The sequence below is a fragment of the Panthera leo genome, chromosome B2, assembly GCF_018350215.1.
Source record: "Panthera leo isolate Ple1 chromosome B2, P.leo_Ple1_pat1.1, whole genome shotgun sequence".
NCBI classification, from domain to species: domain Eukaryota; kingdom Metazoa; phylum Chordata; class Mammalia; order Carnivora; family Felidae; genus Panthera; species Panthera leo.
In genome coordinates, this window is record NC_056683.1 from 84,617,639 (window position 1) to 84,643,985 (window position 26,347).

At 35.9% G+C, this 26,347-nt stretch overlaps 1 protein-coding gene across 1 annotated transcript; it reads left to right on the top strand.

Moving 5' to 3' along the window:
* Positions 1-5,562: 5,562 nt before the first annotated feature.
* LOC122220190 (dnaJ homolog subfamily A member 1-like) lies at positions 5,563-6,771 on the top strand. Its single transcript, XM_042939379.1, has one exon. It carries the CDS (start codon positions 5,563-5,565, stop codon positions 6,754-6,756), a length of 1,194 nt encoding a protein of 397 aa, XP_042795313.1. The 3' UTR covers positions 6,757-6,771.
* The last annotated feature ends 19,576 nt before the right edge of the window (positions 6,772-26,347 follow it).

A 26,347-nucleotide genomic window follows, 5' to 3' on the forward strand; every position in this document is an offset into this window, starting at 1 on the left:
CATTTATAAAAGCATCAAAAATACGATTTGAAAGGGCAAACTTAAAATATGAGCAGACAGATATTCTGAAAACAAAACATCCATGGGTTTGAAGAACCAATACTGTTTACGTGGTGATTCTCTACAAATTCACCTATAGATTCAGTGGAATTCCAATCACATTCTTGAAGAATTTTTCTTTTATTTGTCCCAAAATAGAGATGACTCTAAAACATACATGGAAATCCAAGGGGTTATTGTGACAAAAATTTTTTTTGAAATTAAGGAAAAAAATATGAAGGATTTTCTTTCTTAAGAGTTACTATAAACTCACTGGAATTAAGAGAGAGGAGGAAGATAGCGGTGTAGGAGGACGCTGGGCTCACCGCGTCCTGCTGATCACTTAGATCCCACCCACACCTGTCTAAATAACCCAGAAAACCACCAGAAGACTAGCAGAACGGATTCTCCAGAGCCAAGTGTAGATGAGAGGCCCACAGAAGAGGGTAGGAAGGGCAGAGAGGTGGTGCCCAATACACGGACTGGCGGGAGGGAGCTGGAGCAGAGGAGCATCCCGCCTGCAAGCAGAGCCCCGGAGTCTGGCTTGCAAAAGTGGAGGGGCTGGATGGAGTGTGTTCGGACAGCAAGCGGGACTTAACATCTGGAAGGTTATAAGCTAACAGCTCTGCTCAGAGAGCAGGAGAGCTGAAAGACAACGGAAGGGAGAGTTGTTGAGCCCCGGAAGACAGACCTCAGCTCGGCGGGGAACAAAGGCAATCACCAGCACCATCTCTCTCGCCCATCCCCCAGCCAAAATCCCAAACGGAACCAGTTCCTGTCAGGGAACTTGCTTGAACCTCCCAAACACCCAACACTGTGCTTCTGCGGATCCATCCTTCTGGCGACGGGTCTGACTCACTCCCGGTGCCGCAGGATTCCTCCTGAAGTGGATCTCCAAAGGAAAAGTGAGCTGAGCCTGCCCCTCTCGCCCCTGTGCACCTTGCCGATCCACCCCAAGTAATACACCAGATCCCCAGCACCACAAGCTTGGCAGTGTGCAAGTAGCCCAGATGGCCACACCACCCCACAGTGAATCCTGCCCATAGGAGAAGGGAAGAGAAGGCACACACCAGTCTGACTGTGGCCCGAGTGGTGGGCTTGGGGCAGACATCAGGTCAGACTGTGGTCCCGCCCACCAATGCAAGTTGTTCAAGACAGCACAGTGGAAGTGCCCCGCAGTTCCGCACCTCTCCAGGGACTATCCAAAATGAGGAAATGGAAGAATTCCCCTCAAAAGAATCTCCAGGAAATAATGACAGCTAATGAACTGATCCAAAAGGATTTAAACAATATAACAGAAAGTAAATTTCGAATAATAATCATAAAATTAATTGCTGGGCTTGAAAACAGTATAGAGGACAGCAGAGAATCTCTTGCTACAGATATCAAGGGACTAAGGAACAGCCAGTAGGAGCTAAAAATGCTATAAATGAGCTGCAAAATAAAATGGAGACAACCACAGCTCGGATTGAAGAGGCAGAGGAGAGAATAGGTGAACTAGAAGATAAAATTATGGAAAAAGAGGAAGCTGAGAAAAAGAGAGATTAAAATATCCAGGAGTATGAGGGGAAAATTAGAGAACTAAGTGATGCACTAAAGAGAAATAAACTTCGCATAATTGGTATTCCAGAGGAGGAAGAGAGAGTGAAAGGTGCTGAAGGTGTACTTGAAGAAATCATAGCTGAGAACTTCCCTGATCCGGGGAAGGAAAAAGGCATTGAAATCCAAGAGACACAGAGAACTCCCTTCAGATGTAACTTGAATCGATCTTCTGCATGACATATCATAGTGAAACTGGCAAAATACAAGGATAAAGAGAAAATTCTGAAAGCAGCTAGGGTTAAACGTGCTCTAACATATAAAGGGAGACCGATAAGACTCGTGACCGATCTCTCTACTGAAACTTGGCAGACCAGAAAGGAATGGCAGGAAAACTTCAATGTGATGAACAGAAAAAATGTGCAGCCAAGAATCCTTTATCCAACAAATCTGTCATTTAGAATAGAAGGAGAGATAAAGGTCTTCCCAAACAAACAAAAACTGAAGGAATTCGTCACCACTAAACCAGCCATACAAGAGATCCTAAGGGGGATACTGTGAGACAAAGTACCAGAGACATCGCTACAAGCATGAAACCTACAGACATCACAATGACTCTAAACTCATATCTTTCTATAATAACACTGAATTTAAATGGACTAAATGGGCCAACCAAAAGACATAGGGTATCAGAATGGATAAAAAAACAAGACCCATCTATTTGCTATCTACAAGAGACTCATTTTAAACCTGAGGACACCTTCAGATTGAAAATGAGGGGATGGAGAACTATTTATCATGCTACTGTAAGTCAAAAGACAGCTGGAGTAGCCATACATATATCAGACAAACTAGACTTTAAATTAAAAGCTGTAACAAGAGATGAAGAAGGGCACTATATAATAATTACAGGGTCTATCCATCAAGAAGAACTAACAATTATAAATGTCTATGCGCCGAATATGGGAGCCCCCAAATATATAAAACAATTACTGACAAACATAAGCAACCTTATTGATAAGAATGTGGTAATTTCAGGGGACTTTAATAGTCCACTTACAACAATGGATAGATTATCTAGACATAGGATCAATAAAGAAACAAGGGCCCTGAATGATACATTGGATCAGATGGATTTGACAGATATATTTAGGACTCTGCATCCCAAAGCAACAGAATATACTTTTTCATGAGTGCACATGGAACATTCTCCAAGATAGGTCACATACTGGGTCATAAAACAGCCCTTCATAAGTATAACAAAATTAAGATCATACCATGCACACTTTCAGACCACAATGCTGTGAAACTTGAAATCAACCACAGGAAAAAGTCTGGAAACCTTCAAAAGCATGGAGGTTAAAGAACACCCTACTATAGAATAAATGGGTCAACCAGGCAATTAGAGAAGAAATTATAAAGTATATGGAAACAAACGAAAATGAAAATACAACAATCCAAATGCTTTGGGATGCAGCAAAGGCAGTCCTGAGAGGAAAATACGTTGCAATCCAGGCCTAGCTCAAGAAACAAGAAAAATCCCAAATACAAAATCTAACAGCACACCTAAAGGAAATAGAAGCAGAACAGCAAAGACACCCCAAACCCAGCAGAAGAAGAGAAATAATAAAGATCAGAGCAGAAATAAACAATATAGAATCTAAAAAAACTGTAGAGCAGACCAATGAAACCAAGAGTTGGTTTTTTGAAAAAATAAACAAAATTGACAAACCTCTAGCCAGGCTTCTCAAAAAGAAAAGGGGGGTGACCCAAATAGATAAAATCATGAATGAAAATGGAATTATTACAACCAATCCCTCAGAGATACAAGCAATTATCAGGGAATACTATGAAAAACTCTATGCCAACAAACTGGACAACCAGGAACAAATGGACAAATTCCTAAACACCCACACACTTCCAAAACTCAATCAGGAGGAAATAGAAAGCTTGAACAGACCCATAATCAGTGAAGAAATTGAATCAGTTATGAAAAATCTCTCAACAAATAAGAGTCCAGGACCAGATGGCTTCCCAGGGGAGTTCTACCAGACATTTAAAGCAGCGATAATACCTATCCTTCTCAAGCTATTCCAAAAAATAGAAAGGGAAGGAAAACTTCCAGACTCATTCTAGAAAGCCAGCATTCCTTTGATTCCCAAACCAGACAGAGACCCAGTAAAAAAAGAGAACTACAGACCAATATCCCTGATGAATATGGATGCAAAAATTCTCAATAAGATACTAGCAAATCGAGTTCAACAGCATATAAAAAGAATTATTCACCATGATCAAGTGGGATTCTTTCCTGGGATGCAGGGCTGGTTCAACATTGGCAAATCAATCAACGTGATACATCACATTAATAAAAGAAAAGATAGGAACCATATGATCCTGTCAATTGATGCAGAAAAAGCATTTGACAAAATTCAGCATCCTTTCTTCATAAAAACCCTCGAGAAAGTTGAGATAGAAGGAACATACTTAAACATCATAAAAGCCATTTATGAAAAGCCCACAGCTAACATCGTCCTCAATGGGGAAAAACTGAGAGCTTTTTCCCTGAGATCAGGAACATGACAAGGATGTCTACTATCACCGTTGTTGTTTAACATAGTGTTGGAAGTTCTAGCATCAGCAATCAGACAACAAAAGGAAATCAAAGGCATCAAAATTGGCAAATATGAAGTTAAGCTTTCACTTTTTGCAGATGATATAATATTATACATGGAAAATCCGATAGACTCCACCAAAAGTCTGCTAGAAGTGGTACATGAATTCAGCAAAGTTTCAGGATACAAAATCAATGTACAGAAATCAGTCGCATTCTTAGACTCTAACAATGAAGCAACAGAAAGACAAATAAAGAAACTGATCCCATTCACAATTGCACCAAGAAGCATAAAATACCTAGGAATAAATCTAACCAAAGATGTAAACAATCTGTATGCTGAAAACTATAGAAAGCTTATGAAGGAAACTGAAGAAGATATAAAGAAAGGGAAAAACATTCTGTGCTCATGGGTTGGAAGAGTAAATATTGTCAAAATGTCAATACTACCCAAAGCTATCTACACATTCAATGCAATCCCAATCAAAATTGCACCAGCATTCTTCTTGAAACTAGAACAAGCAATCCTAAAATTCATATGGAACCACAAAAGGCCCCGAATAGCCAAAGCAATATTGAAGAAGAAAACCAAAGCGGGAGGCATCACAATCCCAGACTTTAGCCTCTACTACAAAGCTGTAATCATCAAGACAGCATGGTATTGGCACAAAAACAGACACATAGACCAATGGAATAGAATAGAAACCCCAGAACTAGACCCACAAAAGTTGGCCAACTAATCTTTGACAAAGCAGGAAAGAATATCCAATGGAAAAAAAAAGACAGTCTCTTTAACAAATGGTGCTGGGAGAACTGGACAGCAACATGCAGAAGGTTGTAACTAGACCACTTTCTCACACCATTCACAAAAATAAACTCAAAATGGATAAAGAACCTGAATGTGAGACAGGAAACCATCAAAACCCTAAAGGAGAAAGCAGGAAAAGACCTCTCTGACCTCAGCCATAGCAATTTCTTACTTGACACATCCCAAAGGCAAGGGAATTAAAAGGAAAAATGAACTATTGGGACCTCATGAAGATAAAAAGCTTCTGCACAGCAAAGGAAACAGTCAACAAAACTAAAAGGCAACCAATGGAATGGGAAAAGATATTTGCAAATGACATATCAGACAAAAGGCTAGTATCCAGAATCTACAATGAGCTCACCAAATTCCACACCCGAAAAACAAATAATCCAGTGAAGAAATGGGCGGAAAACATGAATAGACACTTCTCTAAAGAAGACATCTGGGGAACTTTCCAGAAAGCTCGCTGAAAAGCGGAGGAGCGGTGGCTGCCCGAGCTGCGCCCAGCAACGCGCTCCTTCCCGCTCCCCCACACTGGCTTCGGGCCCCTCACCGGCTGTAGAAAATGGTGAAAGAAACTACTTATTATGATGTTTTGGGGGTCAAACCCAATGCCACCCAGGAAGAATTGAAAAAGGCTTACAGGAAATTGGCTTTGAAGTACCACCCTGACAAGAATCCAAATGAAGGAGAGAAGTTTAAACAGATTTCTCAAGCTTATGAAGTGCTCTCTGATGCGAAGAAAAGGGAATTATATGACAAAGGAGGAGAACAGGCAATTAAAGAAGGTGGAGCAGGTGGTGGTTTTGGCTCCCCCATGGACATCTTTGATATGTTTTTTGGAGGAGGAGGAAGGATGCAGAGAGAGAGGAGAGGTAAAAATGTTGTGCATCAGCTCTCTGTAACCTTAGAATATTTATATAATGGTGCAACAAGAAAACTAGCTCTGCAAAAGAATGTGATTTGCAACAAATGTGAAGGCCGAGGTGGTAACAAAGGAGCAGTAGAATGTTGTCCCAATTGCCGAGGTACTGGAATGCAAATAAGAATTCATCAGATAGGACCTGGAATGGTTCAGCAAATTCAATCTGTGTGCATGGAGTGCCAGGGCCATGGGGAACGGATAAGTCCTAAAGATAGATGTAAAAGCTGCAATGGAAGGAAGATAGTTCGAGAAAAGAAGATTCTAGAAGTTCATATTGCCAAAGGCATGAAAGATGGCCAGAAAATAACATTCCATGGTGAAGTAGACCAAGAACCTGGACGGGAACCAGGAGATATTATCATTGTTTTAGATCAGAAGGACCATGCTGTTTTTACTAGGCGAGGAGAGGATCTTTTCATGTGTATGGACATACAGCTGTTTGAAGCACTGTGCAGCTTTCAAAAGCCAATATCTACTCTAGACAACAGAACCATTGTCGTTACCTCTCATCCAGGTCAGATTGTCAAGCATGGAGATATCAAGTGTGTGCTGAATGAAGGCATGCCAATTTATCGTAGACCATACGAAAAGGGTCGCCTAATCATCGAATTTAAGATAAACTTCCCTGAGAATGGCTTTCTCTCTCCTGATAAACTGTCTTTGCTGGAAAAGCTCCTACCTGAGAGGAAGGAAGTAGAAGAGACTGATGAAGTGGACCAGGTAGAACTGGTGGACTTTGATCCAAATCAGGAAAGAAGGCGCCATTACAATGGAGAAGCATATGAGGATGATGAACATCACCCTAGGGAAGGTGTTCAGTGTCAGACCTCTTAATGGGGCCAGTGAAGAACACTGCTGGCATTTTATATGCAGTAGTGAATGAATGAAGGACTATAATCATAGCTCACTACTTGCTATTATTTTTTTTGTTTTAATATTCAACTATAGTAGTGTTTTAAAAGTTAAATGAAGAATGAAAAATATAAAAACTCAAAAAAAAAAAAAAAAAGAAGACATCCGGATGGTCAACAGGCACATGAAAAGATGCTCAACATCGCTCCTCATCAGGGAAATACAAATCAAAACCACACTCAGATATCACCTCACGTCAGTCAGAGTGGCCAAAATGAACAAATCAGGAGACTATAGATGCTGGCGAGGATGTGGAGAAATGGGAACCCTCTTGTACTGTTGCTGGGAACGCAAACTGGTGCAGCTGCTCTGGAAAACAGTGTGGAGGTTCCTCAAAAAATTCAAAACAGACCTACCCTATGATCCAGCAGTAGCACTGCTAGGAATTTACCCAAGGGATACAGGAGTACTGATGCATAGGGGCACTTGTACCCCAATGTTTATAGCAGCACTCTCAACAATAGCCAAATTATGGAAAGAGCCTAAATGTCCATCAACTGATGAATGAAGAAAGAAATTGTGGTTTATATGCACAATGGAATACTACGTGGCAATGAGAAACAATGAAATATGGCCCTTTGTAGCAACGTGGATGGAACTGGAGAGTGTGATGCTAAGTGAAATAAGCCATACAGAGAAAGACAGATACCATATGGTTTCACTCTTATGTGGATCCTGAGAAACTTAACAGGAACCCATGGGGGAGGGGAAGAAAAAAAAAGAGGTTAGAGTGGAAGAGAGCCAAAGCATAAGAGACCCTTAAAAACTGAGAACAAACTGAGGGCTGATGGGGGTTGGGAGGGAGGGGAGGGGAGGTGATGGGTATTGAGGACGGCACCTGTTGGGATGAGCACTGGGTGTTGTATGGAAACGAATTTGACAATAAATTTCATATATTTTAAAAAAATAAAATAAAATCAAATCACTGAAATTAAGATAATGAGAAATGGATATTATGTTAGACATATATACCAAAAAAATAAAATGGAGACCCTATAAATACCTGCACATATAAGGTTACTTTATTTTCAATGAGGAATTAGGATTAAATTACAAGGGAAAAGATTATTTTCTTTCAACAGATGGCCCTAGTTCAGCCAAATATATGCTTGAGAGCTAGAGGTAAACACTTTAACCCTTACTCCTCACCGTAGGCAAAATTTAATTCAAAAATACAGAGTACACCTAAATGTAAAAGCTCAAGGTATAAAATATAGAGAAGAAAGCAAAAGAGAGATCTTTGTGAACTTGGGTAGAAAAATATTTCTTTGACAAATCCCCGAAGAGCACTAAGTATGAAATAAATAATAAATTAGATTTGAAAAAAATTAAAACAAAAAACCTCTCTCTGTAAGACATTGCCGTCCCTAGCTGTGCAAAAATGTGCACAGTACAAAAGACTATATTCTAGAATACATAAACATAGAGATTTGCAATCTAGAAGACATAAAAAGAACTTTTACAATGAAGTAAGATAAAAATGAATTAAAATGGGCACAAGACATAAATGGAGACATCATGAATTAAAACATATGTATGTGCTTACCATAAAAGTACATGAAAACTTATTTAAAACCATTAGTCATCAGCAAAATGCAAATTAGAACCACAAGAGCCCCACAGCAGACCCTCTGAAATGGCGAAAAGTAAAAAGGTGAACAATACCAGGTGTTGTGGATCAGGAGCTACTGGAACACTCATGCATTGCTGGTAAGGATGGAAAATGGTATACCCACTTTTGAAGACAATGTAGCTCTTTTTAAATGAATTAAAAATTACCTTGTATTCATACAATGGAATATTACTTTTATTAATTAATATTAATTAATATACATTAAAAAACACCCATGAAAAATACATTCATAATACGCACAAGATACATAATACAAATGCACATAATGTACATTTTTAAATGCCAGAGAAAAAAGCATACCAAAACAAAACAGACACCAAACAGACACCAAAACCAGACATTTAAAAGAAATTCTAGAACAGATACTCATGGTGTGTGTTGCTAGAAAATAGTTCATTGTTGTCTGGGCCAGAGATGGGAGTGGTGGGGGAGTAACTAACACCGAAGTTGCATTAGACAATATTTTGTAGTGATAGAAATATTCTATGTCATGATTATTTGGTAGTATTTACGTGGTAATATGTGTTTGTTAAAAATCATCAGATTTTTCAGTTAAAATGCATGCATTTTCTTAACTGCAGATTATACCTCAGTAAAGTTGTATTAAAGAAATGAGATCTGAACTGCGATGCTCATGTTGCTGTAGGTTGCCATAGAAAATAGTTTCATGATTTCCTGGCCCAGAAAAAAATATATATAACTTTAGGTCTAGTTTCTCACATTTTAAAATTATTTTTGTATTATAAAGCCTTTATTAAAATATGAGAAAGAGTTCCAATTTGTAAATGTGAAAAATAAGCTTACACATTTTAACCATTCATACATAAAAATGATGAAGCGAATGTCATTTGTTTGAACATTTATTTTTTGAATAAGATGGAAATAAATATTTGAAATAAGCTATATAATATGGCTTAGAAAGGCTTGCTCATTTATATATAACAAAAGTAATTAATTTCCCATGATTACAATTTTCTTTTTACAAAAGCTTATATTTAGAAAGACATTATAATGAATTGATAGACTTTAGATTATTGCAATCAAATGAAACCATTCTGATAGTAACCTGGGGTGCCTGAACCAGTGCCATACAATAGGGAAACTCTCATATAGTGAAATTATGCACAGTAAAATTTCAAAAGCTCATAATTATAATCTAACACTTAAAACCATATCATATTGCTAGGAAAGTTTCAAAAAAAATAGAGGAAAATATCTTAACCTCTTAAAGAATACTATATTATTTTTACATAAATGGAGCGATCTTATAATTCTGTTGCTAAAATTGCAGTAATGATATTTATTTGGTGAAATTGCTTGAAAGCAATTTTGTAGCACATAATCAAAATTTATTTTATCTTTATTTAGCAACATAATCAAAGGATAAGAGGAGGGAAAGATGCCAATATCGTAAAGTTAGCTTTTTAGTTTTAATTTTGCCTTGCACATATTATTCCAGTTTATCTAACTTTCGTCAAATGACCGCAAGTGGCGTGCACCACAGATGGAAGGCTTCAGCCCACCTACAGCTATGTATATCTGGTGTGTCAGTTTGTTCTTGTTAGCTTGCCAGGATCCACATTTTTGCAGGGGTGGTTGTAGACGGGTGGTAACACACAGATGTTTTACTTAAAACAGAAAGTATAATCCAAAGACTAAATAAATGCACTTCAACACTAGGGATAAGAATACAAATAACAGGGATAGAAAAAAATTCACTTTTGTGTGGTACAAACTGCAAAATGGCTAAAAGAACATTTAAATAATTTTTACTCAGATTAGGTGATTCACACACTACCCAATTTATTCTCTTTTGGAGAAGAAAATTACGAAGTTTGTTTTGGGTTGTTTCTAACAAGATTTACATTTAAATTTGCATGATGAGTGGCCAAAGGCAATTCCAAATCTTCCTGCTGTAGATTACTTAGCAGAATAATTCTACAAATATCATATGTGATGTTAGCAACCCTTCATCACAATTATGTAGAGTTATGTTAACACAAACTTAGGTTCACTGATGTGTTTGCAGATAGAAAATAATATGAAACTTGAGGTTCATATTAACAATCATAGTCAATGATGTCATTCATGTTTATAAGGTGATAGCACTTTGAATTAAAATAATACAATACAGTTGATGATCTAGATAGTTTGGATATTTGTAGCTTTCTTCATTTTGTCCAGAATATCCTTGTGTACTAATTATCTTGTTCAATGGACTAGATTAGAAGTCAAAAGCTCAGCACTGGCCAGAATTATCTTCAAAGAGGAACAGTTTATAACCTCAAATCAGTACAAAGTCACAACTCAAAACCACTCCATGTACATAATCTATGCTCTAGCCATGTTAAAATAGAACATATGCTGGAGAGATGAAATACGAAGGCAGAGACAAGAAGCTGCTGTACTGCCATTCAGGCCTTTCCAGTAAGACACTGAATGAGAGGGCAGTCTTTTTTAAACAGCTGTTAAATTAAAATGTTCTCTTTAGAGAAAAAGTTCTGTTCTGATTACAAAAGTCATATATACTTATCATATAACATTTGGAAAATACAAAAAAATAAATTATAAATTGCTGGTAATCCAGACAACCAAGATAATGTGGTTCAACAGTTTAATGCAATATTTCATTGCTTTGCTATGTAAATAAGAAAAAATAATTTGTTTATAGTTTTTATTACATGCATAGGAGAGAAATCGAGTACCAAATTATTTGTACTTTTTTATAACAAATCAAATTTGTATTGGCTGTCCAATTTCAAATTAGAAAATGACGTCCCATACCTAATAATTGTCAACAAATGGTAATTGTATATACATTTAATGGTAATTGTATATACATTTGCTCTGAAATTAAAACTATATATCTTACAACTCTTTAAGACTTGAATCAACAAGATTAGAATTTCCTTTTTCTAAACCTTGGGTGACATTTGATTTGTCCAAACAAGTATGCTATTGTACAAAAGCAACTTTCTTCTATTTACTTTTATCTCAAATACTCATAAAAACTTCCTTTAAAATGTTCACTACGTTTTTCACATTGTAAAGGTACATGATATTATTGTGCTAATTTTCTCTCTTTTTCAAAACTTATTCTTTGTATATATGTACTTGTGTGAGAAGTGATATGAAATTGGAAATTATACATATATGTACATAGAATTTAATGTTACAGGTATTGTATAAACATATGCATGTTTAGCATTTTGCAAATGCTCACTTAAAATAGCAAAGAATTATATAGACTAATCAGTTGGAAGTGAGGGAGATATTAGAATGAGATATCCATGAAGAACAGAACAAACCATTTTAAAAAATAATACAAAGTGCCTAGGTTTTAATGATGTGTAAAACATTGTATTAAGTTGAACAGATTTTAGCAACTAAGTATGCAATTATAGTGAATTTTCTCTGTCCCTGACTTGACTTTACACTGTTTTTAAAGTTATTGTTAGGAAATTGTCTTAAGTTTCTAAAAATAATCCATGATTTTTAACACTCTGTATAGTGCGTATCCATTGCTGTAAACTATTCCTCTTTGTAGATAATTCTGGCCAATGGTGTACTTTTGATTTTTCTGACTTGTAGAAGGATAACATAGCCAGCTTTAGAAGACTAAAAAGTTGAGAAAATAAAGGTCAAATTTATAGCAGTCACTAAGGGATTTATGTCCTTTGAAAGGCACTATCGGGTGATGAAATTTTTGTATGGGTAAATAATATAGATACCCAAGAAAACTAATCTTCTTGTTGCTATGAAAATTCCCCAAACTAATCCATCTTAGATATTAGAGAATTATACCATGAAAAGGATTCCTAAATTTTTAAATATATTTCCAACCAGTTCAAGTCCAATTGGTCTCACAAAAGTGACTTAAATATCTGTTTCAGAATGCAAACAAATTTTGTTCTGGAAGAATAAAGCCAAAAGGAAGATTCACAACCTAGGATGATCTATTCATTTAGGGTATTTAATTTTAAAACCCCTACTTTTAATCTACTGAGGAGATAAGGTTGCAAATCTGTGATAAACTTATCACAAATAGCAATCATTATTTACTTTCTTTTTAAACGCTTCAGGCATTATTAAACTATACATTTGTATACTCCAGCAGTAGTAGATGACATGTAACAACGTAGGGAAGTTCAGATACTGGTATAATTGAAAGCAAACTAATCTAAAACAAACTAAAACTAAACTATATGCTAAAGTAAATAGATATTGAGACCAGTTCTAATGCTTTCTCATATTCTCTTGTATTGTAAGCCAAATATTTAAACATTAAGGATTTAAATCTAAAGCTTCTAATTCTTTCCTTTTCAGAGATTTTTGTTGATTACATTTTTGAATACCTATGAACTAAGGTTAAAATAAAATAAAATCAGTCATTTTTTTCCTGTCACTTTAGATGTAACAAGATTCAAGTGAAAAGTTAAGATTAACAAGTGAAATTGGGATAATTTACGTTTTAATAAAAAGCATATGTATGTTTTTTCTCTTAGGTATCAAAACACATGCTTCTAGCCATTATTACATATGATCCACAGGATAATTTTCTCCTTAGCTCTTAGAAATTATACTAGATTTATATATAAGTTATAAAGGAAGTTATATCCAGAGTTAGTCTACTACAGATTTTAATTCATTAGCAACATATTGACTATGCTGTTAAAATTAAATGTAATGCTTTGAACAAAATTACCATAGGCACAAATAAAATTTACACAAAGTAGACAAATTGAGCAATTTTGATAATGTAGATGCAAACTTGAAGGCTAAATTCAATGTAAACATATACAAATCATTAACAATTTTCTTTGACAATGTTTTGACAACACGGAGATGTATATTCTAGCTATGTATTGAGGAAATAAACAAACAAAACCTCTAGCTAATCAGATATAAAACATTACGTAGACATGGCATAACACCCTCCTCAGTAGGGTTAATTCTTTTGCGGTATTTTAACTCAGTGAAAAAATATATGTTTACTGAAAATGATAAGGGCACTTATTGTACAAGACTGAGTTTTATATAAGATACAGGAGCAATTACTTTCCAAGAGACACAGATGTAACAAAATCTAATACTAAGGGAAAGGGAAATAGTACAAATGAGATGCAAGCCATGTGTAAAAAGTACTTAGAGGGAGATGTGATTCACTTCACCAGAAGCACTAGGAATTTCTGTGAAGAGATATCAGATAAAAGTAGCAGTATTTTAATAGTAGAGGCTGGCAGAACAGTTTGAGCATATACAATTAAGGAGAATAAATCTATAAAGAGAGTGAACAAACAAGGGATAATTGGCTACCAGGTGTCAAACATGGTTATGCACTTTATATACACTGTCATTTAATCCCAACAAAAATTATTTGAGGTAAACAGCAGCATCTCTATTTAAAGGATGAATTAACATCATTTGTAACTTATTTTGAGTCGTGCTAAGGCCCAGTTTTTGACAACTTAAAGCAATCTATTCTTATAAACAGAGAAAGCAATATTTCTGGATCTTGCTCTGATAGGTTAACTTTGGGCATCATTTCAGAGCCAGCCAGCCTTTTTATCAAGCTAAGTCTGCAATGATAGGAGCAAATCTATTCTAACTTTTCACTTTTTATCTGTATATGTATAACTTCAGGGAATTCATGAATAGTTTATGAACTTGGGTGACTTTTCATCAAACTAGAAGAATATGAAAGTAAATATAAGAACACAACCAAAATCACTGTAATCAAATGTTCCAAATCTGACCCATGTGCTTATGCCATAAGGGCACTGTGTGGCGTATTTAGCTTCTTTTAGGGTCTATGAAAGATAAAACGAAATATGGAAGTTATTTTTAAATAAACACATATAGAGAAAAAGATAATAGTTGATTCAAATAAGAATGCTTAAACCCAATCTTTTTTTTTTTTTTTTTTGAGAAGAAATAGTAGAAAAGCATCCAGTGTGTATTTGTCTTATGGGATCTTCATTTTCTCTAGTTTTACTGTAGAATAATGATGGTTCTTTCTATAGGGCATTAATAGAGACCATCTTAAATGTTCCTTTTCACCCAATGTCAATTTGAGAACCAGATTATAAAGTATTTTAAAGATTTGTATAAAAGCAAAAGGAGATGAAATTTTTAAAGCATGTGGAGGAGTAAGAATATTCTAATTTTCTCTTCACTGGTATAAATATTGCATTTCCTTGAGGCTGTACATAAAGAACTCTGTTTCAACTCCAGTGATTTTTGAAAGTAACCAATTCAGCTTCTAACTAGATATATGACCTTGGGAAAATAATTCAAACTCTCAGATACTCAGTTCTTTCATATGTAAACTGCTAGAATTGAAATATATGTGTCTTAAGGCCCAATCAACTTTAACATTCTGCTGAAAGCAGATGTTTTCTTGACTTACAAATGTTACAGCATGGAAGGAAAGATGCACAGTTATGGTAGACTGATTATAATATGACTAGTTTGGTAGGAACACATAAAACTTGAAACCAAATGTACAAACACTGCATTTCTGGACATTAGAAACTATATTTAATATATTATTTCATATAGATTGTTTTCCTTTAATGGACAAAAATCAAGAAAATCAATAGGCCTATTGATCAAGCTTTCTAAAAAGCAAGTGAAACATATTTTTCTATTTGATCATTTTATTGCTTCCTTTTGCTCCTTAATATGATCAGAATGATAGAATAATCTCAAAGTCTCAAACAGTGTAACTTAGTATGAGTAAATTCTAACAGTTATATACATATATCTGTACGTATTCCTGCATATTAAAATAATTTTATTGTTTTCATGTTTATTTATCATTCTCTGCCATACACACATACTTAAATTACTTTTGTTACTGGGTTTTGTACCTCCCCATCTAATACTTGTAATTCTATTACTCCTGCGGTTAAAAGAAGCTATTTTTTAAATTACATAAATATTTCTTTTAACACTATTAGACAACATGTAGTCAGTAATCACTGTTAAATTTTTAAAAACATGTTTGAGACTATGTAGAATATATATATTACAGATTACATCTATATATCTTTATATATAAAAACATAGGGCACTATATATTCATTGAAAAATGTATAGCCTACCTAATGACAATATTCATCAGTATAGTAGGAAGTAAGTTGCAAAGTGCCATTTGGAAACACTTCCCTATAATGTGATTGCAGTTCAGTGTCAGTCCTGAACCATTGTCCTGACCCTGCTTTTCCCACAATTCCATGTCATTCTCTCAGTGCTGTCCACTATGAGTACACTACTTGGTTTCCTATTTCCATCTTAGCTTTGATGGTTAGCCATGTTTTTCTAGTTCTAGCAACATGTCTGATTCTGCTAAACTACTTCTCTCATTTTTTAAAAATGTTTATTTATTTATTTTGAGAGAGAGAGAGAGCTCACAGGCATGTGAGAGAGAGCGGGGGAGGGGAAGAGAGTAAGGGAGAGAGAGAGAATCCCAAGCTGGCTCTGCACTGTCAGAGCAGGGCTTGATCTCACAAATTATGAGATCATGACCTGAGCTTAAATCAAGAGTCAGATGCTTAACCAACTGAGCCACCCAGGTGCGCCATGATTGTGTTAAACTACTTCTAACCACATGCTCTTTTGTGTCCATCCTTTGAAAATTCTGTGATTGCCACTTAAAACCAGAACATAAACAAAATAATCTTAATGTGTTGTTTTAAAACTCAAACACAAAATAAAATTGACCACAGTGTTTTTTTCAAGTTGTCTAACTTGCAGAATTTTAGTTTATCTTTAAAGTAAAAATGTCTCAAAAATCTCTAAACTGCAACATTATCTCTACCTTTCATGTTTAAGGAAGTATTTTTTTCAAATTGTAAATCATTTTATAATAACTGTAAATAAATTGACCATTAATACACATTTATATGTATGAATATGTAAACAGGTTATTGAATAAGTCAATAAACTATTAGATATGTATTGGGCTTTTTCATTCTACTGTTTTTGATTTGCTTTGATTTTTTTCATATATTGCACTTTTATATAATTTCTTCAGATTTCTCAGTTTACCAATCTTCTCATCTTCTGTATCTAATATCTAATTAATCCACGTGTTGTTTTATATCAACAATTCGTTTTATGTTTGGAATTTCAACGTAGCTCCTTTTTGATTCAGCATGTGCGTATATGCTGTTTGTATTTGTGCTTCTGTTCTTTCACTTTGTTTTGTTGTTGTTATTGTTTCTTTTATATTTTCATCGTTTCAACATACTTATTTTATATTATCTTACAGATTACTTTATTATCTCTTAGTCCTGGAGTTGTAATGACCTTATTTAGTTAATCTACCATCTCTCCTTATGGAGAGTTGCTTCTGTATGTAGTTGTACATATTTCTTGTTGAATTCATTCTCAGTAGGAGATTATATTTTATGAGATTCCAATGTATTCCTAAAATAAGGAGATATCTCTAGAGAGTGATTTTGGCCTTGTTTTTGCCCTGGGGGTTTTACTTGTTTTTGTGATATTATCTCATGTCCTAGATTCCAACACCATGTGCACTGTGGAAATTCTATCCATATATCCATGCATGATGTAGCCATGGAGTTTCTATTACTTAGTAAGGCTTTTGCCTCATTCACATCTCCATATAGAGTCAAACTTTCCTAAACCAAAAAACAGGTTATAGTTTTTCTTTTCCTTATGTAGCTCTGTGAATTCAGTTGGATTCTGGATTATGTGAAAAATTCAGTTGGATTCTGGACTATGTGAAGAATTCCAATTTCTACCTTCTAAAGACTTTATCTGTATATAGTATTTCTCTGGGCTTCCCAGAGCACTAATTCATACAATGATTGCTCAGATCATGACTTCCCTCTGTCAATAACTATGAAAGATTAGAGATTTTACCATACTTTCAAATTCTCAAGACAGCCTGCCATAATCTCATGACTGCTGGCAAAAGACATAAGATTTGTGGATCAGAGGTAAAGGACAGTCTACTCTTCAAAACAGTAGTAGTAAACAGAGTATCAGTATTTGTGTGTGTGTGTGTGTGTGTGTGTGTGTGTGTGTGTGTGTGTGTGTGTGTTGAATTACCACTCATTAAATCCTACAAGAAAATGCAGAGGTCCTGATGAAACCTGAACACTCAGCGGGTGTATTATAGGAGAGGAATCATGAGCTTATGGATCTCGAATCATTTACAATGAGTGATTAGCACACCTGACTTTTTCTCCAAAGGCACTATCTTGATCTTCCAAGGCTTTAACTAAATCTGCCCTTTCCTGTCAGGGAAACACCATCTCTGTCTTTCAAAGCTGTTTGCCATATAGCCATCCTTCAAAATATAGGAACGAAATGACAATTTCTCCCTCACAAGATATACCCTAATGTGATAAATCCACAGGGAATGTTTTCCAACACTTTATTTCTAGACCCTAGAAATTTCATTTTTTTTAATAGTTCTACATATTCAATCATTTTGTAGTTAAATTTTAACCAGAATTTCTACATGTTTAAAATGGGAAGAAACTAGTCCATCTTATTTTATTTCTGCATGTGCTATCTAGTTACTTCTCTCTTTAAAAAATTATATTTTGGCTGTAAAACAGTTTTAGGCTGAAAATTATTTTCCTGATCACATCAATTTTATTCTATTCTCTTCTGCCATTGATTTTTACTGATAACAAGAAAAAAATCTGTGATTTTAACGTTCTTTTTTTAATAAGTAAGCTGCTTTTTAAAAATCCCTTTGGTATGTTTTATTATTATCTCTTTGACTGTAGATACTATGCATTTATATTCCAATGTTCTTCAGTGTTCTTGTTACATCAATATACTTGTTGTAACTAAAATGTTAAACTTGTTCTTAGAGTATCTCATTTCACTCTACATCTCACTGTAGATGCTAATAAAACCAAATTATCAATCATCTCACTTTTATGTGTTCTAAACACATTATATAAATCAACTTCATCAGTTAATCGTTTGGAAAAGAAACCACTTATGACAATATACTCCACAGATACTAATAAAGCTCTTGAGGAACTGAGCACAGTTGACTTACATGGGTCTCTGTATTTAACATGAATTATTCCCTGATATCATTCCTGTAGTTTGGGTCACTGTCACCAAATGAATTGTAACCCTGTCTTAGAGTGCAGACTTACTGTTTTCATGATTGTGATCAGTAAAGAGTATTTATGCTGTCATAAGTAATGTGCTTGGTACTGTTGGACTTCAGGCACAATAACTACATTTCAGAAATAATATCCTGCTCCTATTACTTTAATTGGACTTTAGCCAAGTGTGTTTGTGTATGTATGTTTGTATGTATGTATTAGACATTTTAATAAAGTATATAAATGCAAATTTAATATATTTATTAACATACAAAATTTCAGAAACTTTAAGATCTTGATGAAGATGTAATGAGAAGATATTCTGAGTTTACTTCTCAATTTCCTAAAGTTTCTAAAAAAGCTCTATCCCAAACCTGCCCATAGTCTTTAAATATGGCTATGAGTAGTATCAATTTCAAAGAAAAGACCATATGAGTGTCATTTTCATACAAGCTACACCTTTTCCAAAAGAGAACTCCATGGCATTCTCTCACACTCAGTTGTAAACATTTTAAATAATGGCTTACCCTAAACTGCTGTTGATTACAACTTTGTTTTTCATTTACCTAAATGACATTATTTAGCCATATGGAGAATTTTGCTTCCCCCCCACCCCCTACCCCAGTTAAGCCAGTTTCTCTTACACCAGACTGGTACTGATTAAAATGGAATTCTCCTCAGCTGGGCATATCAATTTAAGAGCCACTCTGTTGCTATGACACTCACTGGATCCACCTATATATTTCCCTTGTGACTTTTCTTTCTCCATCCTTCTGAGTGTATTAATGATTGGATAAGCCTTGATTACACAGGATTCTGCTCTCCTACTGATCCTGCTAGTTTAACATCTGAAACTATACAGGATTTTCTGTTATAGTTTTCCTGACAGATCATACAAAATTGTTAGAGGTCTTTTACCCCCTTTTTTAATTGGGTTTTTCACTTTCTTATTATTGAGTTTTAAGTGTTCTTTGTATGTATAGAATTTCAGTTTTATCAGACATGTCTTTTATAAGCATTTTTTTCCCAGTCTGTGGCTTATTCTCTCATCCTCTTGACAGTGTCTTTACAGAGCAGAAGTTTTTAATTTTAATGAAGTTCAACTTATCATGTATTTCTTTCATGCATTGTCCCTTTGGTGTAGTCTTTAAAATCCACCTTCAGGGACACCTGGGTGACTCAGTTGATTAAGCATCTGACTCTTGGTTTCAACTTAGGTCATGATCTCAAGGTATGTGAGTTCCAGCCCCCATCAGGATCTGCACTAATGACATGGGGCCTGCTTGGGATTCTCTCTTTCCCTCTCTCTCTCTGCCCCTCCCCTGCTGGCACTCTCCCTCTTTCAAAGTAAACAATAAATAAACTTTAAAAAATAAGTAAATAAAATCCACCTCCAAAATCCAAGATAATTTAGATTTTCTCCTGTTATTTTCTAGAACTTTAATAGTTTTGCCTTTTATCTTTTGATCTGTGATCCATTTTGAGTTAATTTTAGTGAAAGGTGAACGTGTCTAGATTCATTTTCCCCTTTATATATAAACTTTATTTTTTAGAGCAGATCTAAGTTCACATAAAAATTTTTGAGAAGGAGGTACAGAGAGTTCTTCCTTCACACATGCATCGCTTCTTCCTTTATCAGTATCACTCACCAGAGTGGCATATCTGTTGTAATAAATGAATCGATATTGGCAAAATCATAATTATCCAAAGTCCATAGTTCACTATGGGTTCACTTTTGGTGTTGTACATTTTATGAGTTTGAACAATTGTATAATGACATGCATCCATCTTTGTAGTAACACACAGTATTTTCACTGCCCTAAGAATTCTCTGTGTTCTGCTTATTCACCTCCTCCCACTCTGCCCACTAACCCCTCCTGGCAACTACTGACCTTTTTACTATTTCCATAGTTTTGCCTTTTCCAGAATGTCACATAGTTGAAATTAATGATGATAGGACCAGCCAAGAGTGTCCTTGGCTTTATGCAGGATGGAAATCAAACATGAACGAGCAGAAGGTGAAAGTAGAGTTTACTTTAGATATATAGAGAGCAGATAACAGATGGAGTGAGTGTCTGGGAGATTCAGAAAGGAAAGGAAGGAGTTTTGTTTCTGTTCAGGGTTTGGGAGTTTTTACTGAGGATGGAGGTCTGGTGTATGTGTCCTTCCAGGCACCCAGGAACCAGCTAGAACAAAGACAAGGGCCCAGGTACTATTCCTTAGAACCAGGGGTCTTGGAGATATCTGGCTCCAGTGGTCTGGAATGCACATATGATAGCTTGGCTCACCAGGTCATTCCTTAGATGTTATTTATTCTAATGAATCATTAACTCCCTGTCCCTTAAAAGGAGAACATATGCTATTTGCATTACAAAGCATGTGTAGAGTGTGGTGGGGATACAGGTCCTAGAAGCTGGGAAAAGAAGCAAAGGTAAAAAACATTTTTTTCTCTCCTGCAGTCCCTTCAGTTTTCCTGTCTCAGAATCATTCAGTATGTAGCCTTTCCAGATTGGCTTCTTTCACATAGTAATATGCATTTATAGCTTCCTTTTTTTGCACAACGATGTCTAGTTGTTCTAACACTATTTGTCTAAACAACTATTCCTTTCTCCTTTGAATTACCTTTGCTCCTTTGTTAAAGATCAGCCCACTGTATTTGTGTAAGTCATTTGTGCTCTATATTATGTTCCATTGATTGATCTGTCTATTCTTACCCCATTGAATTTTATTTCATATTCTGGACAATTATTTCTATAAAGTATCATTTTTATTATCAATTTCTGGAATAGTAATATTCTCCCATCAATACATTCATGGAATGCATTTAATGTGCACATTTTGGATTTCTTCATCCAGAACTTAAATAAAGACATTCAGTAATTAAACCCTAAAATAAATTTTTATTGCCCACATCTCTATTTTAGACATTTAAGAATTAAGAATTGTGTTATTTGCAATTAAGTCCAAATAACAATTACAGCTTAATTTTACTTCTATAAGATAAATATCATGTCGTTAAATTCAGACAGATTGGTTGTCTATTTAGAAGAGAACCAGATAGATTCTTACCTTGTACCATCTTCTGAAATAAATTTCAGATAGATTAACTATAACAAATGAAAGCAGAAAATAGCTTTTAAAAAGTATAGGAGAATATATGTCTGATCTCAAGCTGCGGAAGGTCTTACTAAGTATTTTGGCAAAGGAAAGATTGATGGATTTGCCTATAAAAAAATGCAATTATCCTAAAGTAAAGAGAAATAGATATCATAAACAAATGGCAAATGTTTGCCATATATGTAAATCAAAGCTTTATATTCTTATTCTATAAAAGTTTTAAGAAACAATAAGCAAAAGATAAACACTCTATTAGTAAAATAAAAGGCAGACCTAAGCAAGGAACATAAGAAGTACTAATGGCCAATAAATGTGTGGAAAAAGTGTTTAATCACAAAGAAATGCACATTAAAACAATAATAAAATAGCTTATTTTACTTTTCGCATTGGAATTTTTTATTTTAATACGAAATGTTGGCAAGACTGCATAGAAGCAAGTTAATAAAAGGAGCTGATATTTACTGAGTATTAACTTTGAGCCAGGAAATTTCACATATGTCTGGTAGGATTATACACTGTTACTAAAAACCAAAACAAAAAAAAAAACTCATACAGTATAATTTAATTATCTTATCACCTCATAAAGTTTTATAAGTCAACGATAGCTTTTTTAGATGTGCTTGCAGTTTTGAACTGTAGATTTAACATGAACGCTATGATTGGCATTTCACATATGAGTCCTAACATTTATTAATTTAATTTTTACTTTGTAAAATTATAACATGAAATTTAATTTCTACACTGCTATTTGTTTAGTTCCTCTTTTAGCAGAACAGAACAATGAAGAACTAATCATATTTCTGTATTTCCCTAATTTTTACTGACTTATCAAGTCACTTTTGTGCTTTTTTCCAGTCTAAATAATTATACATTTTTACAATTTCCCAAACTTGTACAGAGTCTTCCTACTTAAAGAAGACAGGACACCATGATATAATCATATAATCAAAATGGAAACAATGTTGTTTAATAGAAAAATAGAAAGCTGTAACTTGAAACTTGCTAAATATTTTTCTAAGAGGAACTGGAAAATGTGCAGCAAACAAGGGTACACGTTTACTGTAAATTCCACAGGGGGTTATATTTTCTGTCTTCAATGTGAGAACATTGCTAATCAGTTCCAACATGGTTTTCAGAACAAAGGTCATTTCTATCTGAGACCCTAAATATGCCTAGGTCATGACCAACAGTATATTCAAAATTTAAATCATACCAGGAAAGGTTTTATCCTGGTGGGAGCACTCTGGAACAATGTTAAAAATATGTTCTATTAAGAAAATCAAAGGAGCAGCACAAATATGACCAGGAATTTTGTGTGTATATAACTATGTTTTACCTTTTTCTACAGAAAAGTTGAGGGGAGTACATTCTTCATTCATTAAACTATTGATTATTGAGCACTGATTATGTGTGTGGTGCTGTTCTAGGTGGTTGGAAACATCAGTGAAAACAGTGACAAAAAGTATGTACTGTTGACTTCAAATTATAGCAAAAGAATAAAGACTCTAGCAAATTGTATAGCATGTTAGAAGGTGATCAATAATGTGGAACAAGAAAAAAGAGATAAGGAAGGATGAGGCTTGGGGTGGGAGTGAAGGGACATTGTAAATGTAAATAAGATGGTCAGGAGTGGAGAAGGTGATAAATAAGCAAATACCTTTAAAAAGTGAGGGAGTTAGCCATGAGATAGCTAGAGGAAGAACATCTCGGGAGAAAGAAACAGGCAATGCAGAGGGCCTAAAGAAGAAGTATGCCAGGCATGCCTTAACATCTGCATGGAAGGCAGTGTGGCCAGAGCAGAATGAATGGAAAGGAGAGTAATAAAGAATAAGGTCAGACAGGTAATGAGAATGGGAGAGTGTAGATCATGTTGGTCCTTGTAGGCTGCTCTAAAGACTTTGAAAATTATTCACTGGAGAGTATTGAGAAAAAGATTTAAATTATACATATACATATACATATATATGTGTATATATATACATATATATATATTAATACCAATTATATTCTGTGTTGCAAATAAACTGTAGAGGAGTGAGTAGGAAAGGTAGAAGCAGCAAAACTACAGTCATTCAGGCAAAAGGTAATGGAGCATAGTTTCAACCATAGAAATATGAAAAAGGTGTCGGATTCTGGATATATTTTTCAGGTAGAGCTAACATTTTCTGGTGGATTGGGACTGGGGTATGAGAGGGAGAAATGCTAAGGATAACCCACTCTTTGCTCTGGAGACAGACATAATTTTATCTTCCAAAGATGCTCACTACATAAAAATCCTCAAAAAGACACTTAAAGGTTAGTCAGTGTGTTGCTCTCAAGATGTGCAAAAACTATGAGACCCATGGAAAACTGTTTCCCATTGATCAATTTTTCCCTCATATAATTTGCTTTATTTGGCAAAATAGTTCTGCCACTCACTTTGTGATCCACTTGTATAAGTCAGACACTTGAGCCATTTTTAAAGCCGTTTATTTTGCTGGGAATATTCCAACAAAGAGACATGTTTTTCCTGCTGTAGGCATCCCTGAAAGATTTTTGCACCCGTAGTGGAAACTTGAGTGAAGCCAACCTTAGGATGAAGCAGTTAGTTGTGAGAAAGACAGGGTAGAGATGCAAAGTCACTGGACTTTGATGACAGTGTTCAACAGCTCTCAAGCCTGACCTGAAACATTTTAGTTCCTATATTGTTTGTGAATTTTAGTTGGATTTTCCATTACTTATAACCAAAAGTGTATTCTTTACAGTCTTCAAGATTAAGTGTAAACTTTACTTTTCCCTATAACATTTTCCTAATTATTAAAAGGTATTTTGATCTATTTCATTGTATAATGATTGGTTTTAGCACATAAAAACTTTGCCTCTTTGCTTGTCAATTTTCTGAAAATTTCGTGTTTGTTTTTTAGATTACCTTTCACTTTTTGTAAACTCAATGGCAATGTCATAATCTATTCAACGTTGTTTTCTAGGCGCAAAATATATCTCTGCTTTGGAATGATATGGCAGATTATAACTGATAATATTCATTAAGTATATATATGCTTTTTCCAATAATATTAATGTTTAAGAAGTAAACCTACAGGAGTGACATCACCAAAATGCCAGAGTAGGAGACCTCAGTCTTCATTTCCTCCACAAAGATCAACAATTAGACATCTATCCACAAACAAAAATAGCCCTGGGGATGCTCAGGAGTCCACTTAGGAAGCTTCAGCAACACAGGGAACAAAAAACCTGAGAATAATCACACTAAAAGGGAAGGAAAAAAAACTTCGTTCTGCCTGTATCATTCCACCTCACAGGCCCACACTGCTTAGTGACAAGAGGGAACTCCTCAGCTAGAAAGAGTTCTCCTCACTAGGAAAGGGAAAAGGGAGTGAGTGACCAGCTTCCCCACCATTTTGGAGCACTGTATGAAGGACCTGTTTGCATTTCACCCACCCAGATACTGGCAAAGCTGAGACCTCTGGAGAGGGCTAGGGAAAAGGAAGAACAGCAGGAGCTGCCAGTATTACCCATACTGTGACAATGACCACAGTTCCTGTGACCCACCCTGCAGAGGACCCCAGCAGCTTTCACGATTGAAGAAACTAATGGCCAGCACATATTTCACCAGTTTTCTCTCCACAGGTATTAATGTTCACAGATGACAGCTTTCTGACACCCTCCCTACTTCCTCTCCCTCCTATCCCACAGGAGCCAGGATCTGCACAGGCAGGTAGCTCATGCCTCTAGCTGTGCAAGTGCAAGACATAGCCTAGGTCTCGGTGTCTGACCCCCACTGCTGTGTGCACATTTGGGGGCTACACCCTCCAGCTGTGCACCTGCACACTGCAAGCCTGACAACTGCTACTGGGTCCATTGCCATGTGCATGCCGGTGGTGGGATCCTGCAACCATGAAATGCACACTGATAGCCAAGGCCCCCGCACCACTGGGCTCACCTGCAGCTTGCCCCACAAGTGTACACCTACACCCTCTAGTCCAACTCCCTTCACTGGCCTCCATGACCATGAACATGTGCATAGGGACTGTAGCCACAAGAATGCACAGTGACAACTGGGCCCTCAGATATGCTTATGGGCCCAGCTTGGCCCTGTCTCCTGTCACTGGCCTGCTCTGCTGGGCTTGCTTGCAGCTGGACCCTCTGGCTATGCACCTGCATACCATTGGCCCAACTTCTGTCACCAGCCTTCACTGCTATGCACACATCTGTGGCAAGACCCTGCAACAACAGGAATGCGTGCTGACTCCAGAGCTCCTGCAGTAGCCGGTACACCTACAGTTAGCCCTGGTCCTTCCTTCCTACTGCCCTGGCTCCCACCGACACATATGTGTCTGCAACCAGCTCCATTGACTACACAGGCACCTAGATCTGGCTCTTGCAACTGAGTGTGTGTATACCATTGACTCCAACCACCACCACTACCTGCTCTGGTCCCTGCCTACTGGCCATTGGACATGGAGGAACTGCTGAGGACCCCAACATCCCTTGCAGCTACCACTGAACCCCCATAGCATTTACTAAGAACCACATAGTTATTTATTTGATAGACCCCAGTGGCCTGAGCTAAAGAGACATCACACTCCTCTGACCTGGAGCCATCGAATGTCCTGGCACTACATTCCCTGCACTACTAGACCCAAGGTAACATTTCCAA